This window comes from Electrophorus electricus, chromosome 6 (assembly GCF_041902795.1).
Source record: "Electrophorus electricus isolate QZ-2024a chromosome 6, ASM4190279v1, whole genome shotgun sequence".
Classification (NCBI taxonomy): Eukaryota; Metazoa; Chordata; class Actinopteri; order Gymnotiformes; family Gymnotidae; genus Electrophorus; species Electrophorus electricus.
The window spans coordinates 22,091,857-22,116,693 of NC_137502.1; the positions used below are offsets into that span (position 1 = coordinate 22,091,857).

At 42.8% G+C, this 24,837-nt stretch overlaps 2 protein-coding genes and 1 long non-coding RNA gene across 6 annotated transcripts; 2 read left to right on the top strand and 1 right to left on the bottom strand.

Annotated features, from left to right (window-relative positions):
• Positions 1–74: 74 nt before the first annotated feature.
• Positions 75–12,001, bottom strand: gabpb1 (GA binding protein transcription factor subunit beta 1). Of its 2 annotated transcripts, none has more exons than XM_027022806.3 (8): positions 11,850–12,001; positions 10,454–10,561; positions 10,083–10,250; positions 9,576–9,770; positions 9,087–9,234; positions 5,523–5,702; positions 1,329–1,465; positions 75–1,239 (listed from the first exon to the last, which is right to left on the bottom strand). In XM_027022806.3, the coding sequence occupies exons 2-8, from the start codon at positions 10,559–10,561 to the stop codon at positions 1,090–1,092; spliced, it is 1,086 nt and encodes a 361-aa protein (XP_026878607.2). In that variant the 5' UTR covers positions 11,850–12,001; the 3' UTR covers positions 75–1,089. The 2 variants fall into 2 exon arrangements, with proteins under 2 accessions (XP_026878607.2, XP_081572088.1); XM_081715962.1 differs by having other exon boundaries at positions 11,796–11,999.
• On the top strand, positions 1,702–7,205 carry LOC145658561 (uncharacterized). The gene is made up of 3 exons (XR_014124157.1): positions 1,702–3,458; positions 5,538–5,728; positions 5,867–7,205. It is a non-coding gene; the product is annotated as an uncharacterized LOC145658561 (long non-coding RNA).
• A 596-nt stretch (positions 12,002–12,597) lies between the features above and the next one.
• usp8 (ubiquitin specific peptidase 8) lies at positions 12,598–24,795 on the top strand. 3 transcript variants are annotated; one of them, XM_027022782.3, is made up of 19 exons: positions 12,598–12,705; positions 13,226–13,407; positions 13,728–13,872; positions 14,093–14,178; positions 14,315–14,450; positions 14,565–14,607; positions 14,705–14,873; positions 15,269–15,431; positions 15,582–15,723; positions 16,096–16,343; positions 18,131–18,604; positions 18,737–18,811; positions 19,091–19,395; positions 19,645–19,866; positions 20,038–20,248; positions 22,110–22,346; positions 22,500–22,642; positions 22,795–22,927; positions 23,013–24,795. In XM_027022782.3, exons 2-19 carry the CDS (start codon positions 13,304–13,306, stop codon positions 23,169–23,171), a joined length of 3,195 nt encoding a protein of 1,064 aa, XP_026878583.2. In that variant the 5' UTR covers positions 12,598–12,705; positions 13,226–13,303; the 3' UTR covers positions 23,172–24,795. The 3 variants fall into 3 exon arrangements, with proteins under 3 accessions (XP_026878583.2, XP_081572089.1, XP_026878584.2); XM_027022783.3 differs by having other exon boundaries at positions 12,618–12,723; XM_081715963.1 differs by lacking the exon at positions 13,226–13,407 and having other exon boundaries at positions 12,616–12,705.
• The last annotated feature ends 42 nt before the right edge of the window (positions 24,796–24,837 follow it).

The window sequence follows — 24,837 nt, forward strand, 5'->3', positions numbered from 1 at the left end:
CCCTTGCTGGACAGAGAGTGAGCGAGGGTATCAGGGTATCATTAACAAGGTTGAACACAGTGACCAAGTCAAAATCAAGGCAAAAATGTCATTTTATTTTTGGCTTTTCCTGCTAGAAATCTGCTGCCCAGCAGAGTTACTTCCAACTCTGCTGCCTGGTGATCTAACACCTGGATCAACACCAGAGCCTGGATCTAATGCCAATGTCACATACCTGGTAACATTTGTTAGAGTATAAAAGCATTACGCTCCGTTCAGCTCAAGTAGCTAAAGACAGTTTAGCTAAACTAACTATTTCACAATTACCCAGGGGTCTGCAGGCTGCAAGGGAAAAGGCATAACAGAGCAGAGCTCACGTGACTGAGATATGAAGGAAAATCTTTAAGAACATTAAAAATAATATTCCATTAATCACATCCAGAGTTATTATAAATTTGGCCAAGATTTCTCACCCAAACAGCACTGAGATATGTTTTTTTTTTCAGAAATGTCCTTTTTAAGAATAAATCATAATCTCATAAGCACCCAATCAATATTCACCACAATCATCAGTCTCATCAGTCTGAATACATCCAACATCATGACTGAAGACCAATGTAGCAATTAACACAACTGTAACTATTACAGTGTAATAATAGTTACTTGGTAAAAAGCAGATGTGTTCCTTTGCTAGGTTTCTGGAGGGGCATCGTTCCTGTCAGCGCTGTTCAAGTGACACAACACTAGCTGCTGGAAGTGTGGATAGATTTGTTGAAGTCTGTTTTTAAAACATCAGTGTGGGCCAAAATCCGTTCATAGGCATGGAGCATGCAGCAGAACTCACTCGCCAGAGGGTCAGAGAGAAGGTCCAGGAATACAGCACTGAGAAAGGTCCAGGAACAGAGCACTGAGAAAGGTCTGACATAAAGAACACTCTGCGTCCACATCTGTGACAAACCTTCCTTCTCACTCACTCACAAACACACACCCACACCCACCATGGATGATATGCTACATCTGTCCCCTGGTCGCTGAAGTTAGGTGTGTGTGTGTGTGTGTGTGTGTGTGTGTGTGTGTGTGTGTGCACATGTGTACTCCTGGCAGACATCTTCATGCGGTCTTCTTTCCACCTTGCCGTGTAATGGCCTCCAGTTTCTGCCGGTAGGCTTCAGCCTCTTGCTCCTTTTTCAAAAACTGCTGCCGGTATTTTTGTGCTTCTCTATTCGCTTCCTCCAACTGCTTCAATAATGCCACCTTCTCCTGTTACAATCACACACACACACAGTGTTGGTGAGGTTTTGGCAAGCTACCTGCAATGTTTCTTCTTTAACTTCCTTCTCCTGGCTCACCTTTATCTCCTGTGTGTTTGTGACAAGGCACTCTTCTTCTTCTTCCTCTTCCTCCAGCTCTACTCGTGGTCGTTTCAGTGAAGGTTCCTCACTCACCACTGTCTCTTCAGCAATATCTGTTGCTGGAACTGTTAGCACTGAGGGTTTAGAATAATACTGTTGTTATTAGTACAGTCTGTTGCATGTATGCTTAGCCTAAACCTCAGTGACCACAAGCCAACCTGTTGGCTCATCAATCAAATCAAGACTCAAAGGGGGCCCAACCTCCTCTGGCTGACAACGGTCACCACAATAGTAACAATGTAAAGAGAAAAATAAATGAAAAAAATGAAAAGATAAGCAATTAATGTCTAGTCCTACTCCTAGTCTTAGGGTTGGTCTTGTCCTGAGGTGTGCATGACTCTGAGACCCATCCCACAAGAGAACGTCCATTAAGGTCAATGAAGAAGTAGTTGGCTAGGGTGGCGGTGTGGTGGGCTACAGGAAGGTGTGGTGGGCTACATCAGGGAGAGGTGGGAGTAGCCATGGCAGCTGAGACCGGTAGAGGCTCAGTAACATCAAGACATCCCGCAAGAGAGCGTGCATTAAGGGTCTATTAAACAGCTACATAACTGTTACAGGGCATTTTGTGTTATACAGAGACTGAACTAAAGAGGACACAGAATTGATCCTGGTACCAGGATCAGACTACACAATATGTCTGTCTTTCACAATGGTCACTATGTCAGATTCAGCAATCATAGTGTCATAAATTATTGCTGTGTCGTGGTTGGCAGACAGGCCACACTACATATTTGACTTTTCTGGCTAAACTGACACATGGTTTAGACCATTTTCATTTGTCAAAATTACCACCCCACATACACAACAAACCCAAAAAGCATATTTAAGCCGTGTTGAGCATTGTTCTAGTCCAGTTAGCATTATCGTAGTTATTGTTGCAAAATATACATCATAAAAGCTGTTCAAACAGGATCTGACATATCCAAATGACATTTGTTTACATCTTTTCGTTAGATGGTAAAAGATTAATGAAAGTGTGATGACTAAAACCCAACAACGTGTCATTATCTTCTTTGGTCCAGACAAAGAGAACCAAACTAAAAATATATATCGTATGTATTTTTCTGACTTGGTTAAGTTGTCTTTGTCTCAACACTGATGATGAGACAAAACCATGTCACGTTTCTGTCCGCAATGCCTTCTTTGGGGATGGATTATGCTGAACAAACATGCTCCAGGCTGTGAGCACTAAAACTTCATTTTCATTTACATTTATTACATGCATTATGCTTCCTGCATTGTCTTGTGTGGAGTCAAAATGCAGAAGTAATTCCAACAAAGCTTTTTGCTTACTTACAATGGTTTTAACTTTAATGCTACAATTAGATCCATTACACCAATCTTTTTTTGTTTGTTTGTTTAAGTTATCCAGTATGGCATCAACGGTCCCACATAGCTGGATATGTAGGTAGACATTTTGTCCATAAAAAAGTGTCTGCGTCATAACTAAGAATCTTTTCTTAAAAGAAACATGTCTGATTTTGACAGCAAATTCCACATATCAAACAAAATATTCAATCATTTTTTGAAAGAGCTACATCCTCAACCGTTGTTGAAATATGAAGGCTTTTGAGATAACCAAGCCCAGAATGTGACCACACCAGTTTGTGGGCTCTATGCCAAATATGGCATAGAGTTCCTTGCAATTATTTCTATTACAAAACATAAAATTATAAAAAATATAAAAGTCTAAAACATAAAAACAAGTCTATACGATGAAATCATTCAAATTTGATGCTGAAAAAAGCTACCTTAATAATGTTTGGCTCCAAGAGCCAACTCCAACACTGCCTGAGAAATGTACCGATTCATATAGTCTGTTCTCTCTAGTGCTAATAAACACTGGAATGGCAGCTATTTCAGGCACAGTGTGTCCTGGCTTGTTTTGGGAACAGACATGAACATCATTACTGTAGCAGTAGGAACACAACAGATTTCAGAAAGTGCCTGCAGCACTGGGAGAACTGCACTTATAAGAACTGCATGAGCATGACTGGCGCGCTTCCATTTGAGTGGATGAGGGTTTCTGCTGACGGTGTGGTACATAGCAAAGCACTCTGTTTGGTGGTGAGTAGTTAGTCTACAGACACCAGCATCTCCATTTTGTCTGGCTGGAAGGTTTAGGTGATGAGCGGCAAAGGGACATGGACAGTATAGAGTGCGCATGAGATTCTGGTATTTCCAGCAGTTGATGTGATCCATTTTGGATCTCATCCAATGACAGCAGCTCCATCAAGGTGTTGTTGGGGGGGGGGGGGCATTGAACATTAGGATATGCATTTATTTCTCTCCTGTCTGGGTGTATTCTTTAATTCATAAAAATTCTATCCAAAAAAACAATTGAAAATGTCAATAAATTGTACTGCATTTGGCCTGCAGATTTTATATATCCAGGTGTTTAATCCAAAAAGTAATCTGATAAATGACTGCACGTGCAGTTTGCCAAGTGTGTTAAAAAGATCATTTGTCTTTAATTCTTCAGACTCCTGTCAGCTCATGCCAATTTTGCCAACATGCACAATAATATTCTTTGCCGCTTTGTGCTCAACAAGTTTTGTTGGAAATTTTTTAATCAGTTCAGAAACAAACTGTAATGATTGGTTGGCACTGAAATATTACTTGATTTTTCACAGCATTGATGATATCACCAACAATGAGGCTGTCCCCTGCAACAGTGTCTGTAGAGAGCAGCTGTCTCTGGGGCTCAGCAGCGCTGCTGGGGCAGTCTGCCTGATGACACTGCTTTCCTTTTCGCTGCTCTTGGAGATTTCCTTCTTTATGCATTGAAATGGTTCAAATCGGTTTCACAATCATAGCGATTAAGACTGAATGTCCGATCTGATTTTGCACTGTGGTCAAGGAGCAGCTGTCTTTGAATCAGCATTAACTGTACAGGTAGTACTACCATTGCCAGGGGTGGAGGGCATGACCACAAAGCTATTATATTAGAATTTAAAGATATACACTATGGATCCAGTAGCAGCAGTGCTCAACCCAAAACATTTTGAACTGTGCTGAAATAATTATAATTGAGAGCCCTATTCAGAGAGGATTAGGTTTACATGGGTGGGGTAATGCATTTATTGCCCATGATTATCAATGATTTTAGTCTTGTCCGAATCGGCCACATCAGTCATTTTTACAGACTGCACACTCAGGAATCAGTAATGATTCTGGTGCCTTTTACCCACTATAAAATCACCGCTAGAAATAACCCCAGGTTATTTTAATCCCATGGAATTTCCCAAGTCAGTAAATACCCCATCACATCCTGTGGAAAATGGCCTGGTAATGTTTTGTTGAATATAATGTTTTGTGAAAGCTACATGTGGATTTTCTGTGTGATGGCAATGTGGAAATCGAGTAGATACTCCCATCTCTGTGATTAATACCGGCATTTATCTCATGGAAATTGGTCATAAACTTGAGACATCCTGTGGTAAAATTACTTTATGGACATACAGTTGTCTGCAAACGTTTTAGGTCATCATTAGATTTCTTGTCTTCTTAGCAATGGTATAATGTCCTCATAATTATTTCTCATTCTCTTTATTAAGACACAAACACAAAATACTGGAAATATGTACAAAGCATTTTAAAAACCAAAATGGCTTCTGCAGGCAAAGGTCAATATTTATTGTGACCTCCCTTGGAACTATACACATCCTGAACTCTTTCGGCGAGACTGTGATAATGTTTTCTGCAGTTATCTTCTAGTATATTATACCAGGCTTCTTTCGGCAGGTGTTAGGTTTAAGAAAGCCAGGTTCCTGCTCTTGCTCATGCCTAAGGGCAGGACACACTAAATACTTGCCATTGTAGCCTACAGAAGCTGTTTTTCTTCCTTCTGATTTTTAATACTGCATAAAAATTACCTTTATTTTCTGGTTGTATTCTAATAAAGAGACTGAGAAGTACTTACATTTGTTTATTATACCATTGCAAAAATTAATTCTCCCAAGTACTCCAGTTCGTTTAATTCTCATAGAGTTCTATGTCAAGTGTAAACATCCATTTGCACATTAAAGAAAAGCAAGACATAGTGATAAGAATTCTCTCTTATATCAACCATCCCTATAAAGAACACAGACAGGTGAGAGGCTGCCCAACATAAGAAAAGGCTGAACGCACCTTGTTGCCCATCAGGCATAGTGACAATGATGGGCTGGCTGATGGCTCCACCAGTTTGCAGGTTGCCTAGCTGAATGCCATCAGTTACTATGGTGATGACCTGCTGACCACCAGAGCTCACAACCTGCTGGATGGCCCCATCGACCGAATCTGCCGTCACGACCTCTTCTGCTGCCATCACTGCAACAGCACAAACACCACAGTCGGTAAGCATCAAATATGTGCTACAATACAATTACTTACGTTAGTCCAATATGGAGATCTTGCACCTTAGGCGCAGACTGCCCATGTCTGCTCTAATCTTGAGATTTAGCATTCTCTGCTCCTCTTCTGCCCTCACGCAGTGCTTCCCTGGAAGCAGATGGCCAACCTCCAACTGCTGCCAACCAATTCTTCTAATCACCCTTCTGAACACTCCATAATGGATTAATAAAATTTAGCCAACAGATCTCTTCTTACTTTGCATTTTCTAATTGTCTCAAGACGAACAACCTGGCATTGATATTGATATTTTTAATATGATCAAAAAAATACTTCAAAGAGTCACTAATGCAAGTTTCCAAAAATGTTAAAGATTTCACAAAAGAGATTGACCATCCCAAAACCTGCACTGGGAGTTTCTACATTCTGCTTCTTCCTATAATCCACAATGATCTCCACGTTTTTGCTGTATTAAGCTGAAGGTCATTGTTAGAATACCATGTCACTGATCGATTCACCTAATTAGTAAGTCTAACTATTATCTGTGATCACGCATATTACGGTGGTATCATCTGTATAAGATTATACATGCTGTTTTGAGTACACAGCTAAGTGTGTAAGTGACAAACATTGGTTGTTAAATTACTGATTATAATTGACTGTTTTCTTCCACTTAAAAATGGCAAAATATAATAACAAAGCTGGGTTAATGTTTAAAATCCATTAACTTCTGATGATCGCCGAGTGCCACCGCTTTACTTCAGTTAGACAACTGGAAAATAATGAACATAATGAACATAATGAAAAACGAACAAGCACATTTTCTGGAGTTGGACTCAAATGACATTTATGAAAAATAGCTTGCAATATAGCCTTTTCTATAATGTTCACATATTTGTGTGAAATCAGTGCTCTCTCATAATTAATAAATGTAGTAAAAGTAAATGTAGTCCAATATCAAATGATATTCTAAGAAAAACTGGCTGGCCAACTAACTAGCTTTAAACTGCAAGCAGCAGAAACATAAATGCAACAGCTGAACTGAACTCAAGGCGTGCAGGAATGTATGCCCCAAATTGAGGCATATTATAAACAATTTTTATAACCTTGAAACCTTTATAATGTTGGTTATGGTTATTTCTTTCGATCACATACAGGCGGAAGCGTAGCTACCTAGCTAGCCAACCGGTCTGATTGCTCGATCGCCTAATTGCAAAATAAATAATACGCATTTTACTTTTCATTATAAGTGACATTTTGCAGGAGCTCAGAATATTCCCAGAAACTGTACTAACCACAAAACAACCACCAAACCCAATGTGATGCTTGTAACTCATCTTATATGCACAATATTTAGTCAACATGAAAAACCTCATGTACCTTAAACATATCACATGAATTGAGTAGTACCAGAGAGACCCAGAGCAAAGAAAGAGAGCTATTTATAAAGTTTTTTTTTTAACATAAAATATGTTTTCAGAATTTCTGTCAACCATATTCATTCATTCTTGTTCCATTATATTTACATCTACAAGTATGGCATCCCACAGACATGATCTACCAAAGTGCTTTTAGATGTCTACTTAGATAGGACAAAAGGTTTTCAACCAATTATACTCATATGATTATGTATATTAGGCCAGTGGAAAACTGGTACCAAGGAAAGTGGTAGACTATTACTGGACACTGAAGAGGGGTGCTCAAGAGTGTACATATTTTAAATGTGCAGCCGTATTTATAACAGCCTTAGATATGAATAAGTAATATATACTTATTGTTATATTCATTTAGAAACCATACCTGAGAGAAACATCTTTAAAACAGATTTGAATTTTACTTTAATAATTTAAATGACTAGTTTTACTTTTACTTGAGAAATTAGTATTTTTAAAGTAACAGTACTTTTACTTGCATAGTTTTTGGCTACTCTGCACACCACTGAATAAGCGAATACTTATTCAGGCTGTATGTGGCTTCAGATGAATAACAATAATATGCTCAAATGCCTTCACAGCAACCGAAGTAAGTGCTATGGGTTTACAACCATTCAGTGAAGTGGTTTTAGCAGCTTTATGAAGAGGGACAAAAAACTTTTTTAAAACATTGTGGGACAACTCAGAGAACTGCCTCGGGACGGCTCACAGAAATGTTCAATATATCCGTAAACACTGAGACTGGCTGAAAAGCACAAAGTTTTTACACATCAGGGCAAAGCTTATGTGGTCCAGGAGATTTCTTTGGGTTTTGTATAATAAAAACAGATCTAACATCATCCTTAGTTATGGTAAATGGTGATGAAAGAGGCACACCGTTAAGCACAATCAAAAGGTGGACTCTTCAGATGGTGCATAAAAAACAGATTTAATTTGTTTGGTCCATATCATCATCTGATATAGGCAAACACTGTGCTTTATTTTCCTTGAGTGGATCTGCTTATAGCACTAGCCAGTTCAGAATGTAATAAAATCACTGCTAGCATGTCAAATGCTGGTAAGAAGAGAGCTCTATTAACACTACAACTGCACCATCTAAAAATCTAATTCACCAAGTACATCAATAAACTCCACAAAAATACTGCTATCTGTATTTGAAAGCTGCTTGTCCAATAGAGAATGTGAATTGTGTTGAAGCATATGATGGCTTGGCTTAGAGGCCATGCAGCCTCTAAAATCAATACTGACATAAAATGCAGTGGAGATGCCTGATGGTAATAGCTGGGAGCTTTAGAGATGGTGGACTTTGAAGATACAAAGAGCTTCTTCAGAGAGAGAAGAGGAGTGGTTAATAATCTCACTCAGACACACACAGGATTACAAACACAGACAAACCTCATGCATCAAAAGAAACCAGGACATTCAGTACATATTTTTAATAAGACAGGGTTTTTTGAGATTATGAATGTAAACCTATAAAACCAATCTTTGAGTCCTTGCTCTAATCTACAGGCGTGAGCATCTGTCTTCTGGCACTGATAATATTAGGGGATCATTAGGGAGGCTGATATACATGCATGTGACGTGTTCACGTTGGAATGATCAGTGGCAGGCAACACCGAGGCAGTCAGTTAATTACCAATTAGAGTAATGTAATGTCCAGTTAGTATTCTCAATGCTGTATGCCTTTAGATAGATGGCTAGTCACTAATCAGAGTAATGTTAAGTACAAAGTCACTTATAGTATCAGGATTAATATGGGTTATTCAGGATTAGATCATGGATAGCCTGAGATACGCAGGATTAGATCAGGGTCAGACTGCATTATTCAAGATTAGATCAGGGCTAGTTTGGGTTATTCAAGATTGACACTAATGCTGATCTAGTTATTCAGGATTAGGTCAGAATTAGGCTGCGTGTTCCACTTTACCTGCGGTTTTAGTCGCACTGGATGGAGAGATGAGCCCTGCCAGGTTGACCACACCACCAGGTCCGATGATGAACTGAGGGGAAGCTGTATGGATGGTCAGCATATCTGGACTCTCTGGATTAGTGTTGATCTGGTTCTGCATAGCCACCTATTCCATCCACAGAAACAAAAAAAAAACAAAACATAATCTATTCAACTCTTACAAAATATAATAAAATGACCATATGAATGCCTAACATCAATAGACAGGAGAATTACAGCATTAATTACAGCATTACAGTTGGTCTCATTGCTTTAGGGCAAATATCAAGCATTTTGCAATCAGCTTCACAATATCATATCACAATAACAAATATCAATATAACATGTATTATACTATATAACTAAGAAGTTTTATTAAACTCTTCCTGAATGTACATGAGGTTTTATCAAGATTAGGATGATTTTCTTGATGGATGTGTACAAACATGAGTTCTATTCTTAACACACCTGCAAGATTTCTGCCAGTTCCTCGTTATTGTTGTCGAGGGCAATGTCCAGAGCGGTCTTGCAGAATTTGCTCTGTGCATGGACGTCTGCTCCGAATCGTAGGAGAAGCTCTACGACATCGCGGTGTCCATGTTCTGCAGCCCAGTGCAAAGCTGTCATCTTCAGCATGTCCTTAGCATTCACATCTGCCCCGTGCTACACACGTGTATATGCACGCACACCCAAACAATGCAGGCATTGTTACCCCATCAGAAAGGATGAAAGCCCAGGAACTGGTTTATTCTATCATTGCTAAATTGCATCTCTCTAATAGAAGCAAATTCTCAGTACAATAACATCAAAGTTGCCTTGACGTCATATAATGCACTTTGCCTTCATCAACACACTTCAGATGCAAACATGACATAATATTTTGCCTCTCTGGATGTCAATCATGCGCATATTCCATTAATGAATTAATAGTTGCATCGGGCCTCTCCAATGCAGTCATGAGCCCCACCTCCTCACCTGCAGCAGCACCTCTACAATGCGGGTGTGTCCCTCTGAGGCAGCCATGTGCAGTGGTGTTCGGTCCACTTTAGTCCTGGCGTCCCGACTCACTCCTGCCCTCAACAGCACCTCAGTAGTGGAGTAGTGACCATACTGAGCAGACAGGTGCAGTGGTGATGTCCCCAACTACACATATACAAACACACAGTCCGTTTCACCAGCAACTACACAAACATAAAAATGTTTTATGAGTTAATCTATAAGGTTCTGATACACCTGACAGTATTAGCTGACTTCTTCTATTGTGTCTTCCAACATAACTAAAGTTTCCCATCCTTGGACAGGACAAACTAACCAAAACTCTATGCTTCCATCATCACATCACCCACCCAGTCTGTGGTGAACGGAGCACCGTTGGCCATGAGGATCCGCACCTCGTCATCCTGCCCTGATCTCGCAGCCTCCAGCAGCTTCTTTCCCAGGTCCACCAGAGACATCTACAACCACAATTAGTTACAGCTGTACCAGGTCCACCAGACTTCTATAACCACAGCCATACTCAGGTAGTTACAGCAGCATCTAGAACCATTTAGGTATAGGTTTCCCTAAGATGCTGATCTAGCTGAATCTGATTTTGTAATCAGTGGTAGTTAAACTGATAGTTCATGCAATTTACTGGAGACAGTCATCACACCTGACTCAGGTGAAGGGATAGGGAGAACCTGGATCTGGACCTTAAGGACTGAGATTTGAATAACTGTTCCAATTATATAAACTTCCAATGAAGTAAGAATTTTATATGTAGGTTATGGGGCTGAAGGAAAGTCAAAGCAAGGACAGTTTATTTATACAGCACATTTTGGATAGGATGCAATTCAAGGTGCCTTACAAATCAGCAGCAGGTTCATATATTGTTGTTTGCTATCGGATGTTCCAAAGTGCACATGAAGATCAAAATCACGCCAAATGGCAACTTTATTTAGGGCACGTTCCATGTAACTAAAGGATATTGGGACGATAAGCTATAGGAAAATTTTCAAACATTTCATAAAGTCATAGAAACAAAAGTGGCGTGAAGTCAAAATGTCTTTTCAAGGACGTATTAAAATACTTTATTAAAATAAAGGTTACCAACAGTTGAAGAGTACAAAAATTACACTTATTTCATGAGGTCGGATAGCTCATGTCCAGGCGACAGACGCATAAATATGCACACAGGAACAATGAGATAATGACTAACAGCTAGCGAATCTTTGCGGTACAAAAGTGAAATTACAGTAGCTACCTATACATAATACATAGTTGTATATTGATTCCGAGGTATCCAAGTAAAGAAATAACTAGCTATCCGTTTATCTTACAGTAACATTTTAAATACCCACGAGTTCTAGTGAACATTACACATGAGCCTGCTAGCCTGCTAGCGCTAACTCCTTCCATTGCTTGGCATGGAGCTTTCGTGCTACTAACTAGCAAGGCCTCCATTTTCTGTGCTGACAGCAACGCGGGAAAGACATCCGCCATGTAGCAAGCAGGACTAGTATCGCTGGCATACAAAATAAATCCCCAAAAGCCGTTGAGATACCATTTTTACTGCATATCACAAGTTAATCTAATGAACAGGAAATCGGTAGAATGATCGAGGTTCCGGGGGAAGTGGAAATATTTTTTACCACCAAAGAGAACAACTTCCACATCCGGTGGAGCAGCATAAAATACATCAACACTGACCTGGAAAAGATTCACATTTGTCTCGCAACGTCGCGAAGACCTCCGCGGGCTTACCTTTAATGTTTTATGACAGGATTCGTATGGTTGTACACCAAACACTACGGTAAAACAACAATGAAGTGTTTCCTTTCATAAAGCCTCTTCGTTCGGCGCCCAAATTTTTTAGCCACAGATAGAGAAGTCCCTGTGTATCGTGCGGATGTATACAGATCATGAATGTTTTGATTTCATGTCAGCGTGCTTCGCTAGAATTACTCAGGTATGGCCGAGTTTTGCCCTAACATAAGTAACATTCTGAGATGTTACAAGACCCCTGTCTCGCTTAGGAATGAAATTACCAAATATATACATATGTGTGTGTATATATATATATAAAAGTCAAGAAAACAAAATTATTTTTGTGCGGAGTGATACGTGGTCTAGGACGGAGATAAGGTCAGTGATGGCATAGTGGGTGAAGGCTGTACATGGGCACAGTGGGGCAGCAGTTATACCGCCTGTAATTCTTCATTTGGAAGCCTTTGGAATTTCCAAACTACAAAAATAAGTTTCATAACATCGACATCTGTAAACTGTACCCTAGTCCATCGCATACTCAACCAAGTTATTAAATACATAGCCCATATATATCATATTAAGAGTTGTAAACGCTTAATGCACTACAAAATAATGCCCAGTTTACCAAAAAAAAGTTATTACTCCTGTAAGCAATGTTGCGCCTTTTCGTTGTTAACCACAGACATGCCTAGGCTTTAAATGCCTATTTTAAATAAAGCTTCCGCGTTTTGAAGACGCTCAGTGTAGGTTCAGTGGCTGTGAGGTTCTTCCGGGAATCAGCTGTGAAGTGTTGAGCAACTCAAGCTCTGTTAATCTGAGCATTGTTTAGATGTTGTTAACGCTCACTTGGCTGGTCAGTGGTTTTTGCTTTGTATGTCACTTTCTATGTTACATATAGCTTAACTTGATCTTTAGCTGAGTAGACTACAAGCTGATAAAACCGCCTCGGGATGGTCAGTGGTTGCTAGCTTGCTGTGTTGATAAAGCTAAGCACTGTCCCACTCCGCTGGAGACGTTAAATGGCTAGATGGCTACTTCCTTATTTACTTGATTGTTATTTACTCCGTGATACTCTGAGCTCTCAAGTTCGACCATTCTTATAGTATCTATGTAGCTGATACTGGCTATCGATAAGCTATACTTTTACTTAGCTAGTTGTATTTAATAGTACATTAGTGAAACAAACACCTAGCGTTATATGTTAATATGAATCCGCACAGCTTGATGTTTGTGAAAATGTACGAGTCACATGACAACGTACAGTGAGCAAAAACTGTTTGGCTTAGTGTTTTGTGGTAATACTCTTAATAAGTGATGCTTATTTTTAGTCAAAGCAGTTATAATCGTAGTTGTTTGTCCCCCGATTCTGACAGGTTCTGACACTTATACCGCTAATGAGGATGTAACGTGATATTTTTGCCGTGAGCTGTGATCCAAACGCAAGCTACAAAATGCCTGCGGTGTCCACTGGAGTGAAAGACTTGTACCTATCAACGTCTCTAGGAGATCTGAACAAGAAGGCAGAGATTAAGCTGGACAAAGTTAGCACAAGACAGTAAGAGAAACCAGACTTTTTGGAGAGCAGTTGCTTAAACTTTTTTTGTGGAAATGTCAGACAAACACACCATTTGTGCTTTGATGTCTTTGCTATTGATTCCCTGAAATCAGGCAAATCCCATTGATGGCGATTTTTCGAATCTTTAGTGAACTAGTGCGTGAATAGGAGTTAATGCCATATCAACGTTGCTAGTAAAGATTCAGTTATGAGTTCATTTCTATCCTGGTCTATGCAGAAGAGAGTTTTAAACTGTGTATCATCTCTCTGCTTCATCTCTTTGTTTCCCTGGTAACGGTAATGGTCTTTGTGTGTCCCAGCTATGTGCAGAGTGCTTGTAAGATCTTTAAGGCAGCAGAGGAATGCCGTCTGGAGCGCGATGAGGAGAAAGCCTACGTCCTCTACATGAAGTACCTGACTGTGTATGACCTTATCAAGAAGAGGCCAGACTTCAAGCAACAGCAGGTGGTGCAATGTGGCCTGAGTGAGAATGCAGAGCCATGATGCAGCTCCTTACTCAATGCTCCCAGAAAGCACATGACTCTGTAACCACCTAAACCACTTTGGGTGGTGGTTTTCCGTGCCTCACCTTTGGACATTTAGGAAATGGGACATATTTACCTCTACATTTTTAATGTTACTATTGAAGCAGGGTAATAAAGTATATTTATTTTTAATCCCCCAGGACTTCTTCCTGTCAATGCTTGGCCCGACGAGTTTTAAGAAAGCGATCGAGGAAGCTGAGAAGCTCTCAGAGAGCCTGAAGCTCAGGTCACTGATTTTGCGTTGCTCATTTCAGCACGTGTCATTGTCTTCAGACACATCTCTGATCTCTGACCCGAGCACAGGGTTATCACACACCCCTGACATTTGACCTTGGCCTCTCATCACCCCCCGCCCCCAACAGGTATGAAGAGGTGGAGGTGCGGAAAAAGCTTGAAGAGAGAGAAAAGAGGGAAGAGGAGAGACGAGAGGAAAAGCCAGAGAAAGATGGAAGAGGAGCTTCATGCAAAGCAACAGAAAAAAGGAAGGATAATAAAAAGGTACATCATTCAGAATTGATCTTTAACATTACTATAAATAATTTGTCATTTGAGTTTGTACTCTTCAGTGAATATAAAGCTGTCATCCTGATTTCTTCTGTGTGTTTTACACAGGCAAAAGGGGAACGGAATGACCCAAAGAGTGTGTCCTGCACAGGTGAGACGCCTGTGTTCTGTGTTTGTTGTGTAAATGAGTTTAAATTAAGCCTTGATTTCCATAACTTGCTCCCTCCCTTTCTCTTTCTAACCTAAAGTGCCACCCAGTGGAGGTTTTAGTGCACAGCAGTTGTACAATATGATACTGGACCCGGAGATGAGTGTGCTGGTGATGGATGCTCGAAGACTTGCAGATTTTGAGGAGTCACACATGATGATTTCTGGTCAGAACTGCATTAGTGTTCCAGAAGAGGCCATCAGCCCTGGGTAAGGCCCCCCATCCAATCCTCACCCCACACACTGGGCGCTGGCCCTGGTTAAGGGCCCGGTAATCAATCACGCTCATTGATGTGTCACACACAATTATTACACATTTATATAATCACCCCAATACCACAGCCAATATTAACAATAAAATTATAGACCCACTGATCACACACCTTAGTAGTACAGCATAGCCTTAGCATTGAAACACTAATACTAGGCATGTCCATTCCTGCTGTGGTTGGACTATCCCAGCTTGGATGTGCACTGTGCACTTATTCCATATGCAGCGCCACATGCTTGAGGGTGCGTGTGTGTGTGCGTGTGTGCGCGTGCGTGTGTGTGTGTGTGCGTGTGTGTGTGTGTGTGTGTGTGTGTGTCCATGCACTGATTGTCAGGATCACGGTGAACCAGGTGGAGGTGAAGCTGCCAGTGTCCTCCCTGCCCCAGTGGAGGCAGCGGGGCTGTGTGGACTACATCGTCCTGCTGGACTGGTTCAGCTGTGTATCTGACCTCAAAATGGGCACCACGCTACAGAGCCTGAAAGATGCGCTGTATAAGGTACTGAGCCCCTGCAGAGCGCCGCAGATGGACACTGGTCTACTGGTCGAATGTAGGGCAGCGCTCCTGCTGCTGCTGCCCAGAGAGTCCAATGTTCTGCATTACTGCTACATTGTGCACGTGTTTGTGTGTGCGTGCCTGTGATTCCAGTGGGACAGCGTGACTATCCTGCGCAGTGAACCCCAGATCCTGGAGGGTGGATATGAGAACTGGTTACTCTTTTACCCCATGTTCACCACCAACTCCAAAATCAAACCACCCAGACAACGTACAGTGAATCCACTGCCACAGCGTGAGTCTTACACATGCACACACAAACACATGCTTGTGCATACAGACACACACACACATACACACACACACACGCTGCTGAGACGGCGTACAGTGAACCTACTGTCAGAGCATGAGTATTGCATGCACATACAGGTGCTCATGCATGCACACACACGCAAACATGCACACACTTCCCACTGCATAAGTATAACACACAAAGACTCACACTTGCCTCAGAGTATCACCTGCTACTATGTGGAGGTGTTGCAGTTTGTTTGGACAGTGTGTTAAGTAATCTCACTATGAGTGCTGTACATTATGTGAAGTCACTGAACGTTGTGTGTTAAGCGATCTAACGGTGAGTAATGTTTGTTGTCCGTGTGTGTGTCAGTGAATTTCAGCTACCCCTGCCTGGAGGAGTCTCCACCCAAGAGTGTGAATGTGTGCGTGAGTGATAGAGAGGACGAAGTGGCTCCTGTGCAGGTTAACGGAAAGATCTCTGTGGAAACCGCACAAGTGGAGCCCGTGGGACCTGATACACAAGACCCCACACCCACACCATCATCACAGCCTAGTGTGAGCTCAGCCAGTATATCCAACCAAAAGCAACCTGTTGCTACAGCAAAGCCTATCCCCCAGGTACCACACACACAAATACATACAGTTGTGGCCAAAAGTTTTGAGACTGACACACATTTTGGTTTTCACAAAATATACTGCCTCAGTTTTTTTGTGAGATGTTTATATGTTAAAGGGAAGTTATATTTCTAATAACATTTTGAGCAAACCCACTCCCTTGGATGAGAGCTTGCTCAGGAATGGCAGAAGGCAGGTGTGAGTGCATGTGCACAGTGAGGCGAAGGCTTTTGGAGGATGGATAGGTGTCAAGAAGGGCAGCAAAGAAGCCACTTCTCTCCGAGAAAAACATCAAGGACAGACTGACATTCTGCAGGAAGCACAGGGATTGGACTGCAGAGGACTCAGGTAAAGTTAATTTCTCTGATGAAGCCCCCTTCAGACTGTTTTGGACATCTGGACAAAGACAGAAGAGATTAAAAGGGAGCGCTACCATGAGTCCTGCGTCATGCCAACAGTGAGGCATCCTGAGCCCGTTCATGTGTGGGGTTGTTTCTCATCCAAGGCAGTGGGTTTGCTCAAAATATTGCTTAAGAACACTGCCATGAATAAGGAATGGTATCAAAACATCCTCCAAGCGCAACTTCTCCCATTGATCCAGGAGCAATTTGGTGATGCTTTTTCCAGCATGACAGAGCACAATGTTACAAGGCAAACGTGATAACCAAGTGGCTTGGTGAACAAAACTTTGAAATTTTGGGTACATGGCCAGGAAGCTCCCCAGATCTCAATCCAATAGAGAACCTGCGTCAATCCTCAAAAAGAGGGTGGGCAAACAAACACAGAAACTGTGATCAACTCCAAGCACTGTTCAGGCAAGAATGGGTTGCCATCAGTCAAGATTTTGCCCAGAAGCTGATATCCAGCATGCCAAGGCCAACTGCAGAAGTCTTAAAAAATAAGGGTCAACACTGTAAAGTCTTTAAATAAAAGTAAAAAAAAAAAAAAAAAAAAAAAAAAAAGCAAAAATGCTGGATCGGGTATTGGTGAAGACATTTTTAAGGAAACAAATCTGGAACCATCAGAAATCCAGCCTGAAAATAGCATAGCAGCGCATGTGATAACAGCCAGGTTAGTTTTAGCAGGTCACATGATAACAGCTGGGATAGTTTGAGCATAGTTTATCCACTGTAGAGTTTAAATGTAGCATTTTCTTCCCATTAACGATCAGAAACTATTATATTCAAATGCAAATATCCATGCACTCACATAGGTGTGATTTCCATTGCTATCAGGAGAACAGGCTTCCTGTCTTATAGTGAGAGCATTTAAACGAAATAAAGCACCATTTTAGCACCATTCACTGCTATATCTGCAACTGTGATGGAGACCACAGCGGTTACTATGCTGGGGGAGCTGGCTCTTTGGTCCAGTGGTCAGAGCACATGTTTGAGTCCTGGGCAGGATGGCTTCCTTCAGCCTTTGTTACAGTGGCCAACTGTCATTTGTTTATTATTCCACTCTTTAATTAAAAAAGAAAAATCATGTTTCCGGTGTAACTGCGAAGTTAAGGAAATTCAAGGAAGGGGAAAGGAGAAGGAGCAGCGGACAGCTCACAGAAACGGAGCCGGAGAGGAGCAGTAATAGCGTAGTCTTTTTCTTTTTTTTTTTTTCTTTTTTTTTACACCATTTTTCAGGCTACAGTTTGTAAAGTAGACCACACTCATAGCAGGCACACATCCATTTCTTTATGTCAAACACTAACCTGTATCTCACTGTTTGAAAGCTTGGATATTTTTTGTTAAGTGGCTGTATCTCTCTCTCGCTCTCTCTCGCTTTCTCTTGGCCAGATTGACCGTTCCAAAAAGCCATCTGTTAAAACTTCGCATGGCGGTATGGGGAGCGATGAGGGCACAGTTAAGGATGCTCCTGTTCCCGCAGCGTTGAACGGGCCAGTGGTTCCAGATCGCTCGGTCAAACCGACTCTGGAGGCAGCCGGCGGTCCGGCCCAGGGCGAGAAGAGGGAAAGTCACGGAGACAGAGAGAGAAAGAAGCAAGATGAAGAGGACGAGAGGAAAGAGCGTGAGCGGCAAGCGAGTGAAGAGAGAGGAGCAGCAGAGAAACGACTGGGAGAAGAGAAGAAGAACGAGGAAGAGGAGGAGCAGAGACAGGAGAGATGGAAGCTCGAGCAACAGAAAGCAGAGGAGGACCGGGGAACGGAGGAGAGAGGAACGACAGGAACCAAGGAGCAAACACTAGATGGTCAGATGAAGAGTATGTCTCTGGACTCTCCTCTCCCCAACACCACTGTCTCAGAGATCAAGGTGTGTGTGGACCTCATAACATGCATGCAGTGTGTATGTATAACAATATATAAGAAGACACAGTTTGTCTTAGCTACACAGATCTAAGTGTGTGTTTTTGTGTGTGTGTGTGTGTGTGTGTGTGTTTTGCAGCGGGATACTCTGACCCGTGCCCGGAGTGAAGAGATGGGGCGAACAGTGCCTGGTTTACCAGATGGCTGGATGAAGGTACCAAGCTCACACACAATCAGCTGCTCTCTGCACCTAACACATACAGATACATACACACACCTAAACACACATACATGCACAAAGACACCTAATCAATCACTCATTCACTCACTCACTCTGTGCACTGAGCTGTGCAGAGAGTGAGTGAATTTCCCCTTTTGGCTTTAAATTAATCAGTGCTCGTCTTTGTAAATGTAGTCAGAGTCAATATGAACAATATGAACTGCGTGTGCGTGTGCGTGCGTGTGTGTGTGTGTGTGTGTGTGTGTTTTTCAGTTCCTGGACACAGTGACTGGAACGTATAGGTACTATCACTCTCCTACCAACCGCGTGCACCTGTACCCCCCTGAGGTTAGCATCCCCCAGACTCCTCCGGCCACGCCTCCCACCCCCAAACAGAAGCCCCCCAGCACTGGAGTCACGCAGAAGGAGAAGGAGAAAGAGAAGGAGCGAGAGAGGGAGAGAGAGCGGGAGCAGTCCAAACTCAAGCGCTCTTACTCCTCTCCCGACATCAGCCAGGACCTGCGCACAGAAGGACGCAGGAAGCCAGCTCAGATGCCCACAGTGAACAGAGACACTAAGTACGAACCTGCCACTTACTGAACTAAACCACCATCCCACGCACCACACACCTTGTATAGCGTTTTGTTTTCTTAAGGGTTTTAAAATTGTGTTTTTGCATGCTTCTAAAATGAATTCAAACTTGCAGACTTTCAGAAAAAATGCCTTAAACTTGAGGCATTTTTGCAGATGTTTCATACATCTCTTATTTATTTGTGTGTGTGTGTGTGTGTGTGTGTGTGTGTGTGTGTGTGTGTGTGGTCTTGCAGACCCCTCACTGCCACCACGTATGCTAAAGCTGAGATTGCCCGACCCTCTGCTGCTAAGATTAGGAACATGAACCCAGTGTTTGGAGGTTTGGGTCCATCTCTGACAGGCCTCCGTAACCTGGGCAACACATGTTACATGAACTCCATTTTGCAGTGTTTGTGTAACACTCCTGCCATGGCAGACTACTTCAACCGCAACTGTTACCAGGATGACATCAACAGGTATGTGTCCAAGGCAATAGCAGCCATGTTTATCGCTGGTGGATTCTCCACTGAAATCATACGGTCAAATACTGTTAATGTGAACTTGGTGATGATATAAACTACATCAGTTTATCTGCAGATTAGTTGATTATTATTTATAACAGTTGTTTGTGTGTGTGTGTTGAACAGATCAAATATTCTGGGCCATAAGGGAGAGGTTGCAGAGGAGTTTGGCGCAATTATGAAAGCACTTTGGTCAGGACAGTTTAAGTACATCAGTCCTCGAGACTTTAAAATCACCATCGGCAAAATCAACGAGCAGTTCTCCGGCTACGAGCAGCAGGACTCCCAGGAGCTGCTGCTTTTCCTGATGGATGGCCTTCATGAAGACCTCAACAAGGTAACAGTACGCTCCATACCGCAGGGCTTAGCTCTCCTATAGTGTGAAAGCACCATGGCTAAGAGTGTGCAGGGCTGGAGTTTGCGCTGGGGTGGACTGAAAGGTGCAGTGTTGGGATGGGAGTCAAATATACTTACTGCACACGACCCCACCCTATCCACACCTTACTGCATATGACCCCACCCTATCCACACCTTACTGCATATGACCCCACCCTATCCACACCTTACTGCATATGACCCCACCCTATCCACACCTTAGTGCGCACGACCCCACCCTATCCACACCTTAGTGCTGAGTCATTTTACCTACACATGATAAATTCATCTGTATTATAATAAAGAAGAAGAATGCACAGTTAAAAACATTAAAACAGTTCAAAGTTAAAACAGTTAATTTTTGTTTTGTTTTTGTTCCATCTCTCTCGTTTCTGCATGTTTGGTCAACATCTCTCTCATTTCTGCTTGCCAAGTCATGGCAGCGGCTGAACTCATATTTCGTCCTTGCTGACTGTACCACCTGTGTGCATTCTGCGTAATCTGCTGTGAGTGATGCTTGTTGGGTCCACTAGGGGGGTGTCACAGCTCACTCACAGACAGGCCAGCCTTAAGAAGAGCTAGTGTTTAACTGTGATTCAGCTGCTTTAACCTGAGGACTGTCAACGTAAACTGATGAGGGTGTTACAGCAGGCCGTGTGAATGGTACGGCTGGTTAGAGTCTTGTTCGGCAAACCCCCATCATGAAGTGTGGCTTCAGGAAGTGAAATATAATAAACTGGGATGGCAGATTTTGTGAAGTTTAGTATTGCTGGTGTCTCACAATGTGTAATATAAAAAACCCATCACAACTAGTAAACACATCTTTGATTTATAAACCCTCTTAATGCATTATGTGCTTAAGCAGGAATTTTTGTGGTTTTGAAATGGGCAGGTGCAGCCTCTTGAGGAGACCAGTTATTTTAGAAAATTACCAACTGAGAGCTCAAAATGAATGTTTGTGGTGACAGACAGTGTACCATTACTGTAAAAACCACGTGCAATTCAGAAAAGCCCCAAACAATCCCGCTGATAGTCAGCTGAGTGCGTGAGTTTGAAGGAATGTCCCTCTGACTGACTGAAACGATGGTCAGTTCTTGATGGTGGTGAAAAGTGCCATTTAACATGCTGCATACTTTCTGATGTTGAAAACTGAAATTATTTTCTTTTTGTCCTCTCAGTCTGAGGAAACAGGCAGGGGAAATATGGAAAAACAGTCGGGGGGGGGGGGGGGGGGGGCTGTGCTGTCCAGCAGTCAGGATTGCCATGGTGACAAGGGTGTCATTAAACGACATTTAGTATGAATTTTTTCCATTCTTTTTTTCCCCCTTTGTTATATTTTCCGTTGTCGTGACGGTGTGTGTAGGGAGTAAGTATTCCTGAGCGTGATCCGTCGCTCTGTGTCTCTCATGTCTGGGCATTGCACATCCCCGAACCCGATGCTTTTGAGTACGGCGCTCCGTTTCTCTGCATGGTTTTAGGCTTGTTCGTAAAGCGTGTGGGCGTTTCTCTGTGTGTGCAAAGTTCTGGGTGACTACACCTGTCACGTGACAATTCTGTCAGTGTTCAGTTCTGTCAGCCCACGCGTCAGCATTTGCTCAGCTCATGTGTGTAACGGTGCTCAGTGTTTGTGTGGGTGTGGGAGTGAACAAGAAATGCCTACATCTCCCTTTCCGTGTTTAACATGAGCAAGTCATAAGCATGCTATGAGAGTGAGATGGTGTGGGTGTGTGTGTGTTTAGACTGCAAAATGTTGACTAAAACAATCTGAGCCTTAATGTTTCACCATACACAGATCTGTTCCTCCCTCCTTCTCTCTCTCGCAGGCAGATAACCGTAAGTGCTGTAGGGAAGAGCCGAACGATCATCTGGATGACTTGAAAGCTTCAGAAATGGCGTGGAGTAAACACAAGCTTCTGAATGAGTCCATCATCGTGGCTCTGTTCCAGGGCCAGTTCAAATCCACCCTGCAGTGCCTCACCTGTCTGCACAAGTCCCGAACCTTTGAGACCTTCATGTACCTGTCCCTGCCCCTGGCCTCTAGCAACAGATGCTCTCTGCAGGTACACTCATTCCCTCACTCTCACAAATGGAAAAACAGACATTTTCATACACACAAACACAAGTTGCTGTCACACACGCAAACACGCACACTCATTCAGCCCCGGGTTTGAGTGGCAGTGTGTTTGGGTGCTAATTTTCTATGTGTGGCGCAGGACTGTCTGAAACTGTTCTCGAAGGAAGAGAAACTAACGGACAATAACAAGGTGTACTGTCCACACTGCAAAGCCCAGAGGGAGTTCACCAAGAAGCTGGAGATTTGGAAGGTTCCGCCCATTCTGCTCGTGCACTTAAAACGGTGTGTCTCTGTGTGTGTGTGTGTGTGTGTGTGTGTGTGTGTGTGTGTGTGTGAGTGAGTGACTGCCCCCGACTGCACACCCAACATCTTTTAGGAGATGTAGACATTATAATTGGGATTGTAGTACATATTGATTGTGTGTGTGTGTGTAGGTTCTGGTATGAGGGCCGCTGGAAGCAGAAACTTCAGACTTCGGTAGATTTTCCTTTGGAGAATCTGGACCTATTGCAGTATGTCATCGGCCCCAAGAACAACTTGAAGAGATACAACCTCTACGCTGTGTCTGTGAGTGTGTGTGAGTGTGTGAGGTGCACCTTTAACACAAGTTTTTGTGATGTCTGATTTCCTCTCTCTCTCTTTCTGTGTGTAGAATCACTATGGGGGACTAGATGGGGGTCACTACACAGCGTTCTGCAAGAATGCGGCTAGGCAGCACTGGTTTAAGTTTGATGACAATGAGGTGTCCGAGATCTCCGCATCCTCTGTCAAATCCTCTGCTGCATACATCTTCTTCTACTCCTCCCTCTGATCCAGGCCCACTGTCACCATGGCGACCAGTTGCACCTATGTTTGGAGGGCTGCTGTGGGTGGTGCTTAAACCCTCCCCTCCCCTGCAAGGATAAGGAGCTGATTGAAGGGGTTTTTACTAAGAATGGAGATGTGAAAGATCACACCCATCTCGCACTATCGTCTCTTTTTGCTCTCTCTGTTTCAGTAGAGAACCTAAACCATTTTTATTCCTGACAGTAGGAAGCGGAATTCTCTGTCTGCTTTTGCCTCTGGACACACCCAGAAGGTGGAACATGTTCACGTGTGGCCCGGCGCGGCCTGGTCCTCAGGGTCTGGAACCTTCGGACCCTTTCGTATGTCTGAGAAAGTCTGATCTCCATAGCCAGACCAAACACTTCTACTTGTCTTTTTTGAGGTTGGTTACGGCCTGAGTGCTGAACATCTGGTCAGGTGTGGCTGTGTTAGCTCTGGCTGTGTGAGACCATCAGAAAGCCTTTAGGTATAGCTGGCTTATTGCTTTAGTTTCCACTAAAACTCCAATAGGGTAATGGAAAAAGTCAGGCAGAGCTCTTTCACATTCAGCATGTTTATACAGCTTGTGCAGACATGATTTTAGTTCTGGTTTTTAAAGTGACCAAATCCTTTCTCAGTGTCTGAGTGTAGGCCGGGTCTGCTGGGTTACAGCAGAAGCTCGGAGTGCGGAGTCTCCTGAGTCTGGACTGGACTCAATTAAACAGGCTTCTCTCGCTATCATTTAATGTATCCTGAGCCATTAATCTCATTTGATTCTTTAAAATGATGGGTGTGTAGGGTGGTGTTATATCAGCATATAGTTCATTATATCACGTATCACCAAATGATGCTCTTCCATATAAAATCCTCCAATGAGCAGCATAGTCTGGCTCATTTTCTAACCTAATGCAGTGATCACACACAGACTTACAACTGAATTTACAGTACAAACTAAAATGTGTTAATACACTACCGTAGCTATGCGGTCCTTCCTGGCCTTTGAGCAGAGCATAGCATATTTAGTTAAGGATAGTAACTTTACGTAAGACTAGGGAATCACATGCAGCAGAGGTTGATTGCTGTGTAGGTGTTTGCTAAGTCCACCCATCTTAAAGTGGGTGTTAAGTGCTCCAAGCCTCTTTAGAACCCTGCCACCATCTTGCAGTGCTGGCTTTGCTTCCTCTCCAGTTTGCCTTTGGTCAACATTTCCCATGAGTCCTGAGAGGAAAACACTCCCAGCCAGCAGGGGGAGCCAGACATTCACCAGTCCACTGTTCTTGGTCAAACAGCAAACATGTTTCTAACGTAAACTGCCATTTTCTGCTGGCTCCTAAGTACACGTGTGGGTTTGCAGATGTAGGGAGCTGGCATGGGATGTTGGGGTTGGCGTTGGGGTTGGCGGGGGAGCTGCTGTTTTTCTGTTTGGGGAGCAGGGTCAGTGAGGAGGAAGTCCTAGGGCTTCCCCAGTGGAACCCCCCCCCCCCCCCACCTGCAGGACCCACGTCTCCCTCTCTCCATCCTCCATCCTGCCGCATGACCTTATACTTCTTCTCTCCTCCACATGGGTTATATACTCACATGATTAAATATGTAGTTAACCAGCTGTGAAAATAAAGATTATTAAGGAGTGATTTGTGTTCTGTGTGATTTTAGTGCTGTGGGTGTGTGTGGAT

Bases quoted from the DNA above. Each gene is read 5' to 3' on its own strand.
- usp8 (XM_027022782.3), top strand. From the start codon at position 13,304: ATGCCTGCGGTGTCCACTGGAGTGAAAGACTTGTACCTATCAACGTCT. The intron at 14,451-14,564 runs GTACATCATTCA...TGTTTTACACAG, and splicing joins AAAGGAAGGATAATAAAAAG to GCAAAAGGGGAACGGAATGA. The intron at 19,396-19,644 runs GTACGAACCTGC...GTGGTCTTGCAG, and splicing joins ACAGTGAACAGAGACACTAA to ACCCCTCACTGCCACCACGT.
- gabpb1 (XM_027022806.3), bottom strand. From the start codon at position 10,561: ATGTCTCTGGTGGACCTGGGAAAGAAGCTGCTGGAGGCTGCGAGATCA. The intron at 5,703-9,086 runs GTAAAGTGGAAC...GTGCTGTTGCAG, and splicing joins CAGTGCGACTAAAACCGCAG to TGATGGCAGCAGAAGAGGTC. The intron at 1,240-1,328 runs GTGAGCCAGGAG...TGATTGTAACAG, and splicing joins CAAACACACAGGAGATAAAG to GAGAAGGTGGCATTATTGAA.